At 33.0% G+C, this 15814-nt stretch overlaps 1 protein-coding gene across 1 annotated transcript; it reads right to left on the bottom strand.

The window, feature by feature from the left end:
* Positions 1-2333: 2333 nt before the first annotated feature.
* On the bottom strand, positions 2334-3044 carry LOC129956768 (uncharacterized). Its single transcript, XM_056068709.1, has one exon. It carries the CDS (start codon positions 3042-3044, stop codon positions 2334-2336), a length of 711 nt encoding a protein of 236 aa, XP_055924684.1.
* Positions 3045-15814: the final 12770 nt, after the last annotated feature.

Here is a 15814-nt window from a genome sequence, read left to right as displayed (position 1 = left end):
CGAAAGAATAAACGAGCCGACGGAATTCTAAAATGCTTGGAGTATTATTTTAGTTTTTAAGAATTTAAGATGCTCTGCAAGCTATAGTTTGAAGTTTAAGAAAATGGGCAGTTTTCTAGAAAGCATGCAAAACAATGGCGTAAATATGAAAGTTGATATGTGATCTCGTTACTACAGTCATAGTTCTGTGCTAAATGGTTCTAATTAATTGTAAAAAAGACTTCCAAACTATGCATTCAGAGTTCTGGTGTTTGTGTATTAACAGTGTTCCATCGTTAAATCGCCAAGAAAATTCGCCAAGGATCAGATAACAGACTCTTTCATAACTATTGTCCTTTAATGGACCATATTGGGTATACAGGCATGGCATAATACATAAGTGCATTTATTACAGAGTAAGCGAAAAAGTTTTCGCCATAAAACCCACCTGCTGATTTTCGAAGTGTCACAAAAATAGTGTCAGAGCGTTTTCCGGCTCAGAATCCGTTGATGAACTATATCAGAAGGTGCTTGACTAAAGAGAATAAACCCGAATGTATAGTTCGTCAACGGATTCTGAGACGATCACATTTCGACGACTCGTCTCATTAAGGGGTAAGACGAGGAACGATGAGTGCATTTCTGGTATTCCCTTTGACCTTGGATTTTCCCTATTACATACTAGTAAATGTAAACATCTCCACCTTTCACCTTTCCTTTCACCCCTATTTTGAAGAATTAAACCCATCCTAACGCATGCGCAAAAACGTGGAGGATTTTACAATCGGTTGCTGAACTATATACAACATTTTTTGTTTTGTTTTCAGGCGCAAGAACAAATAAAGCGGATGGTTTACCAGCACGTGAACATGCCACATACAATTGACCATGAGAAAAACATGGGTTTTCAAGATTCAGATCACAAACACTCAACGATTGGCCTTGTGATTTGCTAATCGTCATAGCGAATGCAACACGAATTGGAAATTGAATTTGTTTAAATTCAAAGGGCATATCGCTTGGGATCATGAGAATCCTCGGAATGAGAACTTCCTCATTTTTGAATTTTCCTTTGAGTATAGTCGCATGGATCACATTGATCATTAGTTTTTATTATTATTATTATTATTACCAAATGCATTCCATTGCATAGTTTTGGTTGGTTTAGGTTTCGAAGCATCATGACCACCGAGCCAACCTTCAGCTGTAAATTGTGCGGTGGTAAGCCAGGCACAACCAAGGAGTTTAAAAATTCAGATGGATAGTTGGTGACTTCGTCTTCATTTGTTATACAGTCAATAGATTTGAATGAATGCAGAGTACCAACGATTTGATTCTGAATTACGAAGTTTAAGTCATCCACGTCTTTGTTTTTAGCCACCAAAATTGCTCGTTTACTCAGCCATTTATGATTTTTGTGGTTATCAATGATGTTCGGGAACACTTTGTTAACGAGCACATCTTTAGATGAAACGAAATTGCAAAAATTCCGAGGAAATGAAATCAATCCGCTCGATTCGTCGACAGGAACACGGTCATTACCGATAGTCAACAATTGCTTGAAGAAATGTTCAGCAGAGGGATCGTTCAATAATGCAACTCTCATGTCACTTGAAGTTTCTTCACATAGCGCCACAGATTTGATGATTTGATGCAGTAGTCGATCTTGGAATGACTGGCAGTGTTTGGCGGAAATCGTCAGACAGTAAAATCATCGCGCCTCCAAAGTATCTCGAGCCATTGCGCAGATCTTTCAATGTCCAGTCAAGTGCGTCCAATGCGCCATCGTGCATTCGTCCCGTATGATGATTTTAGATGCTACTAAAATTTTGGCCTTTGCGGACTGTTTCGAAATGTTACATGTCACTTGTTCAGAATTCTGTAGGTTTAACGGCAACTTTAACGCTGAATGAGATGTACGGCATCCTTCCAACAATGTGGCCATTATGCCAGAAGAAGCAACTGCTACCGCAATTTCCGATCTCGCACGAACAGTGGCCAAAAGCAATGATATAAGGAATGTCTTCCCAGTTCCACCAGGGGCAACCAGAAAAAATAATCCACCATTTACATCATCAATTGCCTTCATTAATGTATCATACACTTCCTTCTGTTGGGGGTACAGCAGGGGTACATTTGTTTGAACTGATTGGGCTAATTTATGTCGATCATATTCACGTTCAAGTTCCAATTCTCGATTAAACGCGTCGTTTATTTCACGATCTGGCGCTGGCATTCTTAACTTCACTAATAAACTGAAGCACATGAGGTAACACGTCTTCAATCAACAACAAAGCCTGGTTATGCATCTCCTCATTTACCTCAATATCGAGATTTCTTGAACTTACACGAATTCAATGTAAAATTTCTTCTGACATGTTATCCTTGTATTTGTTCCACAGGTCACGTGGATTGGATGGGAAGCATGTCGAAAGGATGACAGCAAATAATACGCTTATCTGATTTGGAGATGCAGAAATAGTTGCTTCAGCCATTGTCATGTCCCAATGATTATCGTTTTCAAGCAAATTGAACTCTTGACATGCAGTACGAAATGTTGAGCGCACTATACCATTAACAGTTCGTAGTGATTCGAATGATGTTGGCCCTCGAACATCCAGCAGTAACAACCGCAAATAGAAGTATTCAACATTCTTCGGAGGTAATGTATAAATACGGCCAAGAGCATCAGTAGAACGCACATCCGGATGACCAGGAACCGCGTCGCCCTGCTTCCGACGTTGAAATTTCTTCGATGAAGCATTCCAAGTGTAATAACGTGGCATCTCCGAGTAAAGCAACGTTCGGGTAAACGGGACGCTTTGGCAAGTCACAAAGAAACTCATCAATATTGTTGGTGTAGGTACTTCAGCTCGTTGAGCAACATTCGACACGGTGAAATAAACTCGTTGCCATTCTCCAGATGCACCGCCAAATGTACAAAGTTCGTGAATAGGGAATGAGAATATACGCCAAATCGCCTCATTGCAGTTCACATATCGACCCACTTGATAGCTGGCAATTTCATCGTTGATATCTGTGGTTTGGATGCCAAAAAACGCCATATCGCCATACCTTGGGCAATCCAAGATTAAATTTTCCCCGTGAACTTTTACGATATTTTAATGGTTATTCTGCTATTCGGGGCTGAGACGAATCCGAAAAACCAAATATCATTAATATCGGTGCAGCCGTTCTTGAGTTATAAATGGTGTAACTAACACGATTTACGACTTTGTTTTATATATATAGGTACACAAGAAAAAAAAATCTAATTAAGATTCACAATAATACAAACAGTCTTATTACTTAACGTTGGTTTCCATAGACCAATAATTAAGCAAAAGCATTATTTAGAATAGCAAAGCATAAAAATAAAGGGATTTTTTTTCCACGTTAACTACTTACTCGTTCGTATATGTAGTATACAGAAAGTACTATAATCGTCTGTACTGTACCAGTACTGTCCTTGAGTTCCGAAAACACGTTTTTGGAAAATGTCTGTTTTTCTGTCTGTCTCTCTGTCACAAACGTACCTCAAAAATGCTTTGAGTTAGACGGTTGAAATTTGGTATACGGCCTTTACACCGAATTTGCAGATATCTATCAAATTTTGAACCGTTTAAATGTCTTTCCAGCTGTTCGAATATAAGTCAACACGATAACTACAAAACGAAGAGAGTTAGATGGTTGAAATTCAGTACACATATTTAACATCTATAGTATAAACACCTATCACATTTTGAGTCAAATTCAACCATGGATTGACTGTCTGTCGGTCTGCACTTTCAGAAACATGTGAAAGGGCTTATTAAATACCAAAAAAACTTAAATATTACAGAAAGCACTCAACAGGACATTTCTAATAATATTTTGTAGCTCCATTCATTTGAGAAGCATTGAATGAAGTACAGCTGTAAAAATGATCATTGAAGCAGTTTGAAGATTTGTTTACATTTAATTGTTCGCAGTAGAACATTAAATCATGTCTGTGCCATATACGCTAGCGTTATATATAGATACACAGATAGATATTTTTGTATAAAATTATTTATAGCACGATGGATTGCCCTGAAACACTCAGCTATATTTGTTTTGCCTGTTATATTTGTCACTCTGTTATATTTTCTTGGCACAAATTTTGGAAGCGTTTTAATAAGTACTCGGAACCCCTTGATGCTCTAAATATGTTTTTTTTTAATGTTTTTATTCTTAAATCTGTGCGAATGACAAGTTTATAATTCATATGTTCTTTTACCTGATGTTCAAGTTGTTCTTTGATGATTAAGTATGTATTATGTGCCCATTTTGTGTTCCATTAGTCACTTTTTTTTGTCACACATTTTGTCAGCCGTTTTGTTTTCCGACCCACAAAACCAGACTTAATACAGAAGTACTATTTGAATAGGAAGATTACATTTTAAAATTCATCTATTTCAGTCACTGCATTTTTAGTTACCGTGGTTGCATTTATACCCAAGTATAGATTTGGGAACCCGTGAACAGGTTAAATATTTGATAAGGAAATACATTTAAGATACATGTAATCATGTTACTCTTAAGTAGGGATTGCAATACCGGACTAAAAGTTCAATACCCGTATTCGGTATTTATTAGATCTTAATACCGGGATACCGGTTTTAATACCGGTACTAGAAATTTTAGAAAAAGAAAGGAAACACATGTGTTTCTTTGTTTTATTTGCCAGTTTTATAAGAGAGTGTAAATATCACAAAAATTAATTTGTAACTTATAAATTATAACAGTATATAATCACAAAAAAGTAAAGGAACAACTTATTTATTTAAATCACAAAAAAAGTGTAAATATCACTATTCAGTCTGTGGTACTATTAAAATTTTTTGAAATTTGATCTTAAAAAACATGATGCATCAATTTTACTGTCATTAAAACTAAAAAATAATTGTGTGTAAAAATGACCAGCTGTCGAAAACGCTCTTTCGGCATCTACGCCAGTTGGTGATACTGTTAGCAATACGCGATATACTTTTTCCAAGTATTTAACTCTAAATCCCTCATCTTCAAATAAATCAATTTCTCGTCGGATGCTTTAGGATATAGCTGATTTCTGTATTGTATTTTGGTTCGTTGAATTTTTTTTTTTTATTTATCGCTAATTCTAATTTTTGTAGAGAGACAATTCCTTTTCACTATTGACAGTAGTGACATTATAATCTTCGATAACTGAACCGAATTCTTCTGAATGTGGATAGGTTTGTGGGTAAAAAATTGTAAGAAAATTTACTATAAACTTAATCAGATTTGAATTGATTATTTTCTTTTCTTCTTTTTCATTTTCATTTTTAAAATCATTATAATTATGTAAATACCATAAAACATTTTCTATTTCGGTATGCTTTTCTTCTGTGCGATTTTTCAATGTAATATATAATTCTTCAGATAGAGATGTGTGCTGTTCTTTCATGATTGCAACATGAAATTTATTGTTGTATTAGTTGTTAATAAATTAAAATCTTTCCGACATCATGCCTCTATAGTCAGTTTTATTGGAAGTAGAGCTGATATAATTCTGGATATTAAGTCGAATTCACTGTCTGAAAAATTAGTTTGCAGGTTTAAGTCGATTATTGCTTTTTGGATTGGATTTCTAAATTTCAAAAACCGTTCCATCAATAGGAGCAAACTGTTCCAACGTGTCTTAGAATCTATTATTAACATATATTCTGTTTTATTTTCAGTTAGTATATATTTTTGTAATATGGCATTTTTTGTAAGGGAAAGTTTAAATATCTTAACAATTTTTTGAACTTCATAAATTATAGGAAGCAATTCTTGATGGGTTAATATTTCATCCTCATTAGCAATATCAACTTCCACAATTACATTGTCATTATCTTCATTGTCAATATCACTCTCACTCTTACTCTCTTGTTGGAATCCGAAGTTTCTATATCCACAGTATATGGATTCTTCTGTTCTTTATTTTTTTGGTATAATACATCTATTACTCCTAATTGAATTCCATGTTCATATCACAATTGCTGATTTGCACCAATCCACTTTCCAACTTTTTTCATAACTGTTGCTCCATTAGTCGTTATGGATACAATATCTTCTTTCAGGGATAATCCATGCTTCGCTAATTTAGATTTAAGCAATTAAGCCATTAATTAGCTAAATAATTTCGCCAATTAGGGAGACATAAAAAAAACGTATAATATTTTGCTATGTTGGCGATCCCTGAACATATAGTGGGGACAATTTAAAAGATTTCTAGTAAATACCGAAAAACCGGTATTTAAACTTTTGAATACCGGTATTACGAAATTGTAAAATGGCTCAAAATACCGGTATTCGGTATCCCGGTATACCGGTATTGCAATCCCTACTCTTAAGATACATGCATTAATCTATAAATTTCATTTATGCAAATCGTTGCGTTTTTAAGTTATGATATTTTTTAATTGTATAGATGTGAAATTATATTTAATTATATAAGTGTTTTTTTAATTAAATACATAAACAAGTCGAAAGTTGACAAATCCTTTGACTGATTTGATTCAAAATTCGACAAAGATCTACATATTAGATGCTTAAACTGCGTACTAAATTTCACTTATCTTGCATTTTTGAGTTATCGCATTTACGTGCATGCTAAAGAGAAGAAAGGTAGAGAGTCAACCCTTTAACAAGTATGATTCATAATCTGATACTAATATGCACTTTAAACTACAAATATGTATACCAAATTTTACTTATCTAGCTCTTTACATTTTGTAGCTATCGCATGCATTTGTACTCGGGTAGACAGACTTCCTTTGAATGGATTTTGTTCAAAATGTAATAGAAATCTTCAAATTTAACGTAAAAAACAAATTTCATTCCTCTAGCTCGATGCACTTTTCAGTTATCGTGTTGACAGACAGACATAATTCTAGAAATGTGCTTTTCGGTACAATTTTTGGGCGATTACAATTACTTCCTCTTTACGAGAAAATGAAATTAAAAAATAATTAAATAAAAAGCATTGCAATGTTGCAATGTTTTAATTCTGTGCGTTTGCTCTAAATTTCAATAAAATTTACAAAATTATCTGACAACATTTTTCTTGTCAAGCGTATGTTTCCGAACCTTTTACATTGGAGTGCAAAATAACTATATACCAATACTTTTAAGTCGTCCAATGAAACCAGCAGAAGTGGTCTTCCAGAAACTTTCTCGCATACTCTCTAAAGAACTTATCATACCAGAGAATGCCTTACGTGGCATTGACGTACAATAGTTACGCTATTGGCGCCCTTTGGCGTGAATTCAACATTTTTACTGAATCTATCCTCTTTTCTTAGGCGAGTTATTTGGCGATTTTTCCCTAATAGTATCCGAAAATAGAATCTGTATTTTAAGCAGGTTTTTCTTAACTGATTGTAACAAAAATTTGGCACAAAATCCCATACCACTTTTGATGTATTGAGCTTCTGAGATAAGTAATCGCAATTACATGTTTTTGAAAATACAGACCGACAGACAGTCAACCCACCATTGCATATGACTCAAAATTTGGAAGGTATCTACGCTACAAATGCTATATTTATGCACCAAATTTTATGCGCAGAATTTTCTTCATTTTTTATTTAACGTGTTAACTTATATTCAAATAAGGTGCTGGTGGTAAGGTCTCGGCTAGTGAGCCGTAGGGTTTCATGTTCGAGACCCGATTCCACCGAAGAGCCGTCGTGTAAGGGGGCCTGTTGCACGTTAAATCCGTCGTGCCAAACGTCTTCCCGTTGGTGTGGCGTGGAGAGGGGGGTGCCAGCTCAGTTGTCGTCCTCGTCATCTGACCGTGGTTCAAAATGACGACGTCCGTCCCAAAATAGCTCAAGTGTTGCTTTACAACGGGACGTTAATATAAATAAACTATATTCAAACAACTGGACAGACGAACTGCCTCTGGTCATATTTTACTCAAAATTTGATAGAAATCTGTAAATTCGGTGTAAAGACCGTGTACCAAATTTCTAGCACAGAGTTTTTTCAGTTATCTTTGTCACAGACAGACGAACAGAAAAATGTGTTTTCAAAAATGTGTTTTTCGAACTCGGAGAGATCTAAAACATGGAGATTCATCAAAATTTCGAGTGGAATTTTTTTGACAATTACTATACACTTTCTTTACTACATATACGAGAAAGTGAAAACAATGAATCCCAAAATAAACACTCGCACGGTTGTATGACATTTGCGTACCAGTCATGAAACTGCCAATCAATAGTCTCGTTTACAATGCGGTAGTGTTAGTGATAAGGGTCTCTATACTACGTATACGAGAAAAAAGAGATTATTAATTATGATTCAATATTATCCAATGATTTCATTCAATAATGATTCAATAAGCAAATATAAATATTAGGTACTTTTTAAAAAAATTCGTAACTGACTAATCCTTTTAGATATTTGAAAATATTAAGAGGATTTTATTATGATACTTTTAGCCTGGTATTTCATAAAAAGGAAAATAAAAAAGAATGAAGGTTGCGTGGGAATTGCCCCGGTTGATGCAATCAAGACAGACGAATCCATCGTAAAACTATCATCCTAAATGCTTCGAAAACAAGAGATTCGATTCTGTTTGGTTTTATTTTCTTGTATACAAAGTATACAGAAAGTACTGCAATTTTAGACCACCCTAAGCTTAAAAAAAAAAAAAAAAAAAAAAAAAAACATTTTGAGAATTATGTCTGTGTGTCTGTGAAAGAAACAAAACGTTAATACAAAAATGCTTTGAGCTAGATGGTTGAAATTTGGCATATGGAATTGTGATCGAATTTGTAGATATGTGTCAAATTTTGAATGATATCCATTCTCAAGAAGTCCGTGCGGCTATTGGAGCTCAAGTGAACATAACTAAAAATCGCCAAGAAGCTGGATAGATACAGGGCCTGACTTCGCCTAATTGGGGCCGGAGTAAAACTTCTTTGGGGGGCCCCACTGCTTCACTATTTTAGTAATGCATATGCTAGACATATATGCACCATGCATAGAAGTGCATATATGTCTAGAGTATTTTTTGTTCATTAATTCAAAATGCTATTTAAACATAAAACTAAAAACACTTTTAGTCTTAACTCGAAGTACCACATTTTAACCATTGAATTTAAAATGCAATCTGACAAAATGCTAAGGCAAGATTTATATTAGAATGCTTTCTACAACCATCTTACGCATCTGTCTTTAAGAGAAACACCTCAATCCCATAAACTAAATATTAGTACATTTTTAAATGAAAAAAATATGCAAATTTCTCAACAGTTATTTTCATATGTAGGAATATTTCACTATTTCTTGCATTTATTGCAGACAAACATTTATTTAAGAAAGGTAATTATTTTATCAGTCTCATTTTATTACGATAAATATGGTGACATTAAAGGTCGAATATTTATTCTAACAGGATGAAAAATATCCAGACGGATTCATTATTCAATTTCCAGTAAAAAGATCATTTTAATGTATCATGCAGTTTGTGATAACATTAATGTATCACATAACATGTAGTGTAGATTTTTGTGTGTTCATACGATAGAGGAATGGAGAAGCTAACAAAAAACTGACGGATTTTACACAGTACAGTAGACTCCCGATTATCCGCGCCTGCCGCGCTGTCTTTTATTTGCTTCCAAGCAAAGAGAAAATGCTTCCAAAGCAAGAAGCAAACACAAATGACTGATTTCTTCAAAAAGGTGTAGTTTTACAGTTATGCTTTTGTTATTACATAATACATTACAGTATTAAAACAGTACATATGTATTCATTTTTCTGTGTATTCTTGACGCCTCTCGTAAGTACAAAGCACTTTTCTGTTTTCATTAACAAAATGCATTTTAGGTTCGTTTTGAGTGATATACTAAAATATTAAGCGTTAGTTAAACATTTCCTGCTGTTTATTTTACGTTTTATTGTACATAAAACGATTTTTCGAAGTTGGAATGACTGTTTTCTCTTTTGCTATACCCGTTTTTAGCTTTTTTCGGATTATCCGCGATTTTTGTTATCCGCGGAGGCCGCGCCACCCAATTCCGCGGATAATCGGGAGTGTACTGTACATATATTTTGTTTTAAAAAAGTTCATTAAAGAAGGGAACGTAAAATACACTTTCTATTCGATTTGGGGGCTCCCTCTGATGTGGGGGTTCGGGGCAACTGCCCGTATGCCCCTGCCTTAGTCAGGCTATGGGTAGATAAAATTTGATACAAGGTTTAACATTTAAAATATATATTTTCATAACTAAAAGCCAAATTTGCTAAACGGTTGACCTTCTGTCGGTCTCAGCTTTCGCATGCATAAACATTTTCTGTAATTTATACACATCTCTGTAGAAATATATAGAAATTTAAATTTTAAAAGATCGGAATTGAGATTTCGATTCGGTCTCTACGTTTCAGATCGCTTGGAGTCTAAAGAACGCATTATTGCAACCATGCCAATCATGAAGTCATTACGATAATCAATAAACACTTTAAGGTAGATGGATGGAATTTTGTATGCGACCGTTTCATCAAATGTGTTGATTTCTAACAAATATTGAAAGAAATTCATTCAAAATAAATTTGTCAATCTAGTTGTTCGAGCACAACAAAAAAAAATGTGAAGAATTGGGCAGATAAAATTCGGTAAGGTTTAGCATCAAAAATATAGAATTTCATCCGAATTTGTTTAACGACTGACCTTCTGTCTGTCTGTACTTTCGCATGCATACAAACGCAACGACTTAAATCAATGAAATTCGGCAACTATAACTAGAATTCCGTGTCACATATTTGTGTCAGTCGGACGGCAAAAAGGCGCCCGAAATACACATTCCCACAATAAAATCTATAAAAATGCTAGATTCAAGCGAAAGATTTATGTTTTGGAACTATTTTTCAGCACTATTCACGACTTTACCTGAATTCCAGAAATTTATGTGGAGGAAAGTGAAAATATTTACTAAAAAATAAGAGCGAAAACACTCCCGCTAGTCTTCCGACCATTCAACAATCCTGGAAGGAGCAATCCCCCCCCCCTTCTTTCATTGTTTACGAAATGGATCCCAATCATCGCAAGAACCGCGCATTATTTTTCGAAGCGCATTAAAATCCAAATGGCGTCGTATATCATCGCAAACCGTTTCTCTGTCCGTGAAAAGCGATCGTAGATTATCTAAAATGGCTCACGTTACAACTTGTTCGGTTATTGTTTTCATTCCCTGCAACCGCGAAAGCAGGTGGTTCCCATCCGCCTCACCAAAACAACGATCGATCCCCGGAATTTTTATGCTTTCTTTTATCGCCTGTCTCAGCTGGAATCTCGGTTCTGCAAGCAGACAGGAACGATAACAAAGTGTGCAGTAAAACAGATTCTTTATCTGTCGTCTGCGGGGGACCATGATGCTAAATGCGATGCAAAAATATATTTTATTCTAGCCGCCTCTGACAACCAGTTGGTCTGCAGGAATGAATGGTTGTTAAAAACTTCAATTAAGTATTTTATACAATTTGGTCTAGGCAAGTTCTCCACGAAAATATTAAAAAAAAATTTTAATTTACATACAACTCACACTCTCTTTGTCCTACAATAATAGTAACAAAAGAAAATAAATATGGAACGTGACATTTAATATTACAACCGGTGGCTGTGGTCTCCTCAAATCTTTCTCGCATGCTCTATAATAAAGGTATTATCCCAAAGAATGCTTTGCAGGCATTGGTTTACAATAATTACAAAATATTAACCTTTAAAGTGAATTTAGTATTTTTATTCAATCTATTGACTGATCCTTGCCGAGTTTTTCTGGCGATTCATTCCTGGCATGCGAATAACAGTATCCAAAAATCAAATTTGTGTTTTAGACGCGTTTTTCCCAATCGATTGAAATAAAAATTTGAGTCGAAAATTACAACTGTAGTCACAAAATCCCAACTCATATTTGATATATTTAAAGTGTTTTTTTTTTTTAATTGCGTTTTGCATGTGTGCGTATTGGACTTCTACAGGCAAGATCATTCGACCTACAGCTACCAAATTTGACACATGTATACCTTGGAGGTCGAAAATGTACACCTTGGAGCGATTTTTTTGAATTTTTAATTAAAATTTTAATTAATTAAAAATTAAGTAAAATTTTGGCGTTTTTTTTTTTTTTGTGTTAACTTCCGAAAAAATTATCGCACACAAATAATTTTAACATCAAATTACAGTCCAAAAAATTATCTTTTTACAGATATCAATTTTTTACCTACAAATTAAATTTCTATTTTTAATTGTTTGTTTGAATGAGGGGGATTTAGGGATTTTTAGCTACAAAGGCTTTCTATTTTTAATGAATTTTTAAATGAATATTTTAAGCATATTTTTCAACAATTTATTTCCCATAAAATAAAAATAAAATTTAATCTGCACGAACACGTTTCGCGTGCATGGGGAAAAAAATTAGCATTTATCAACGTGTTGCCATTCTCAAATTCAAATATAAGTTAACTGTTACTGAGAATTAAAGCTTGAAAAGTGTCATTTTCAGCACGTGTCTGTATGAAATGAAATAATATGAATTATGATGTTTTTTGAAAAGTAAGTGCTAGGAAACGATTTCTATGATCGTTTCCAATGCCAATATTAATAATTCAATGAAACAGTTTTATTTAAGGCAAATATTGTTTAATATCTACAAGATATCTACCCAAATCAGAGCCCAACAGCTAATTTGAAAACCTTTAGTAATAGACATACATCAGCTAATAAATGGTCTAAGTGAAATAAATAATTATATTTTACGTAAATTGAGTCAATAAATGCTGTTGAATTACGAATTTCAAATCTTTACATGTACATCTGGCCTGTGAATCATATTTGACAAAATATTCTTGAGACCCTAATATCTTAAATAAAAAAAAAGTTGCACTCAAATTAACTAAATCAATTATTAAAGCTGACCGATTAATGAAAATTTGAATATCACTATTCTATAAAAACGGATGATTTTAGATCACTTCATCCACCGTCTCTAAGAAGCCAATTATCTCCTAGGGTTTCTCAAGAGTGATTGGCCTAGAATATGAAAATATTGATTGTTCTAATATTGTTATATTCAAAATCTAATAAATCGGTCAGATTTGATCACAGAATATAGAAACGTTTATTTATTTATTTAAAAGTTGGAGTGTCAAGAATATCTTGCAGAATTTGAATCTATAAGACAAAAGACTATCTAAAATTTAAAATTCATAATTTTTTGAAGTATATTTATAAACCGAAAAAAATAAAATATTGTTATTAACGTTTATATACTTTTAAAAATTAAGCTAAACTGAAATTTATGAAGAATCCACGAAAGTTTTATTGAAGAATTCTTTGAGATATTAAAAATCATGAAAATTATTTTGTAGTGCATATAAGACTTCAATGCCGAACGTCTCTGCTTTCAGTTCCTATATTTTTTTTAAAGACATGCTTGGATTCAATAAAAAAGTCTTGATATTAATTGCAGTTTCATCATTTCCACTTTAATTTAAAACTGAAGTTTACAGGCGCTGAGAGAAAATTAGAGAGATATGCATAGTACAATAATCAGAATAGCTTAAAGCCTACGTAATAAGCATAAGTGAATGATATGACTATCAAAATTTGAAACTTAAAAATATTTTGTTGAAAATCCTATTATGAGACAAATTATCTATACTTATAATAAAATTCAATGCGTGTGTGTGAGTGTGTTGATGCTCTACAGGTACCTCCACCGCTCGACCTACAGATACCCAATTTGGTACGTGTATACCTTGGAGGACGGAGATGTGCACCTCAGAACGATTTTTTTAATTTTTGTTTAATTAAATAAGCGAAATTTCGGTGTTTTTCGTATTAACTTCCGAAAATATTATCGCAGAAAAAAGATTTTCACATCAAATTAAAGGCCAAAAAATTATCTTTTTACTGACAATTTACTGACAAATCTTTTTTACCAACAAATTAAATTTCTATTTTTAATGAATTTTTTAAATAAATATTTTAACCATATTTTTCAACAATTTATCTTACGAAAAATAAAATTTAACCAGCAGCAGCAGGTTTCGCGTTCGTGGAAAAAATTTACTATTGGAAATTAAATCTAGAAATGTGAAATTTTCAGCATGTGTCTGCATGAAACGAAATATGATATTTTCTAAAAAACAAATGCAAGAAAAAAAATTTCTTTTTACATTATTTCTATTATTAATTCAATACATGAGTTTAATTTGAAGCAAATATAAATTTAATATATACAGGATATCCATTCTAATCAGGTCCCAATACTACTTGGCAAACCTTTACTAATAAACATACTTCTAATAACAAAATGCTCTAAATAAGGTATATAATTATATTTTATGTAACTTGAGTCAATAAATGTTCTGATGAATTACGAATTTTAAATTTTTATGTATATTCACTTTTCTCACAAATATTTTTAACAATATATTTTCGATGAACTAATATTTTAAATTAAAAGAGTTGCCACTCCAGTCAACGAACGATTTCAAACCTTGCCACCCACCGTCTTGAAGGAAATGCACCAATCGCTACAATCGGAACCGGAGGGTTTCAGGCTTGTGTCCCGATTCCACCGAAGAACTATCGTGTAAGGGGGTCTGTTGCACGTTAAATTCGTCGTGACCAAACGTCCTCCCACTGGTGTGGAGAGGGGGGTGCTAGCTCAGGTGTCGTCCTCGTCATCTGCCCGAGGTTCAAAATGACGAGGTCCGTCCAAAAATAGCCCTAGTGTTGCTTTAAACGGGACGTTAATATAACTAAACTAAATCAATCGGTGCCCGAAGTTTCTCCAAGAGTGATTATTAGATGCATTTGTTTTGTGTACACTTGTGTATCTGTATATGTTGGCGCTCTACAAAAAAAGAAAAAGATTTACGAGAGAAAGTTTTCATTGACGATTTAAAATAGCTATATTATTAATTCAGTTTTAATTAAGGCATACATAGTGTAATATATACAGGATATCCACTCTGATCAGGGCCCAACATGAATTTGGGACATACATCTGCAAACAAAAAGGTCCAAACGAAGTAAATAATTATATTTTTTATGTAATTCGAGTCAATAAGGGCTCTGATGTTTCACGAATTTTAAATTTTTACATGTATCCTCTGCCCTGTGAATCATATTAAATAAAATATTCTTGAGACGCTAATATCTTAAATTTTTTTTTTTTTTTTTTTTCATTTTATCCTGTAAGCTATTTGGACTATAGCACAGGAAAACCAATGACCCAAGGTTGTTTAATTTTAATTTTGACACACAAAATTCCTCGCCATTTCGGCAACCTAAGAAATAAATGCTATAAAATGTTTTTAAAATTAAAATGAACAAATTTATATCAGTCAAATAATTGTAGTTTTAAATAAGTTGCAGAATATTTAAATTTATATAACTATTATCATATTAATTTATCTTATTCAAATATATTAGATTTGTTTGAGTAATATTATTCTTATTCTATAAATTAAATACATTTTTTTGTATCAATTAAATTATTCATTTTATAAAATGGTAAATAAAATACAAAGTGTTTATAGATGTGTTATTATATCGATTTAAACATTAAGAATATTATTATATTAAGTAAACACAGAATAAACTAGAAATAATATTTTTTTAAAAATAATGTAATCCATAAAAATAATCATGTATTCAACTAATGTTAACGGAATTCAAGTACATGTTTCTTTTTCCTGCTCATCATTTATTTTATTTGACAAAATTTATCATTAGTTCATATATAATCAAATTCCTATTTGGTGTTCTAAGGAAGTTTCAAATAATACTAAT

The sequence above is a fragment of the Argiope bruennichi genome, chromosome 11 (genome assembly GCF_947563725.1).
Source record: "Argiope bruennichi chromosome 11, qqArgBrue1.1, whole genome shotgun sequence".
NCBI classification, from domain to species: Eukaryota; Metazoa; Arthropoda; class Arachnida; order Araneae; family Araneidae; genus Argiope; species Argiope bruennichi.
Note: the sequence above shows the minus strand (reverse complement) of the source record. Positions and strands in the feature narration are given on the sequence as shown.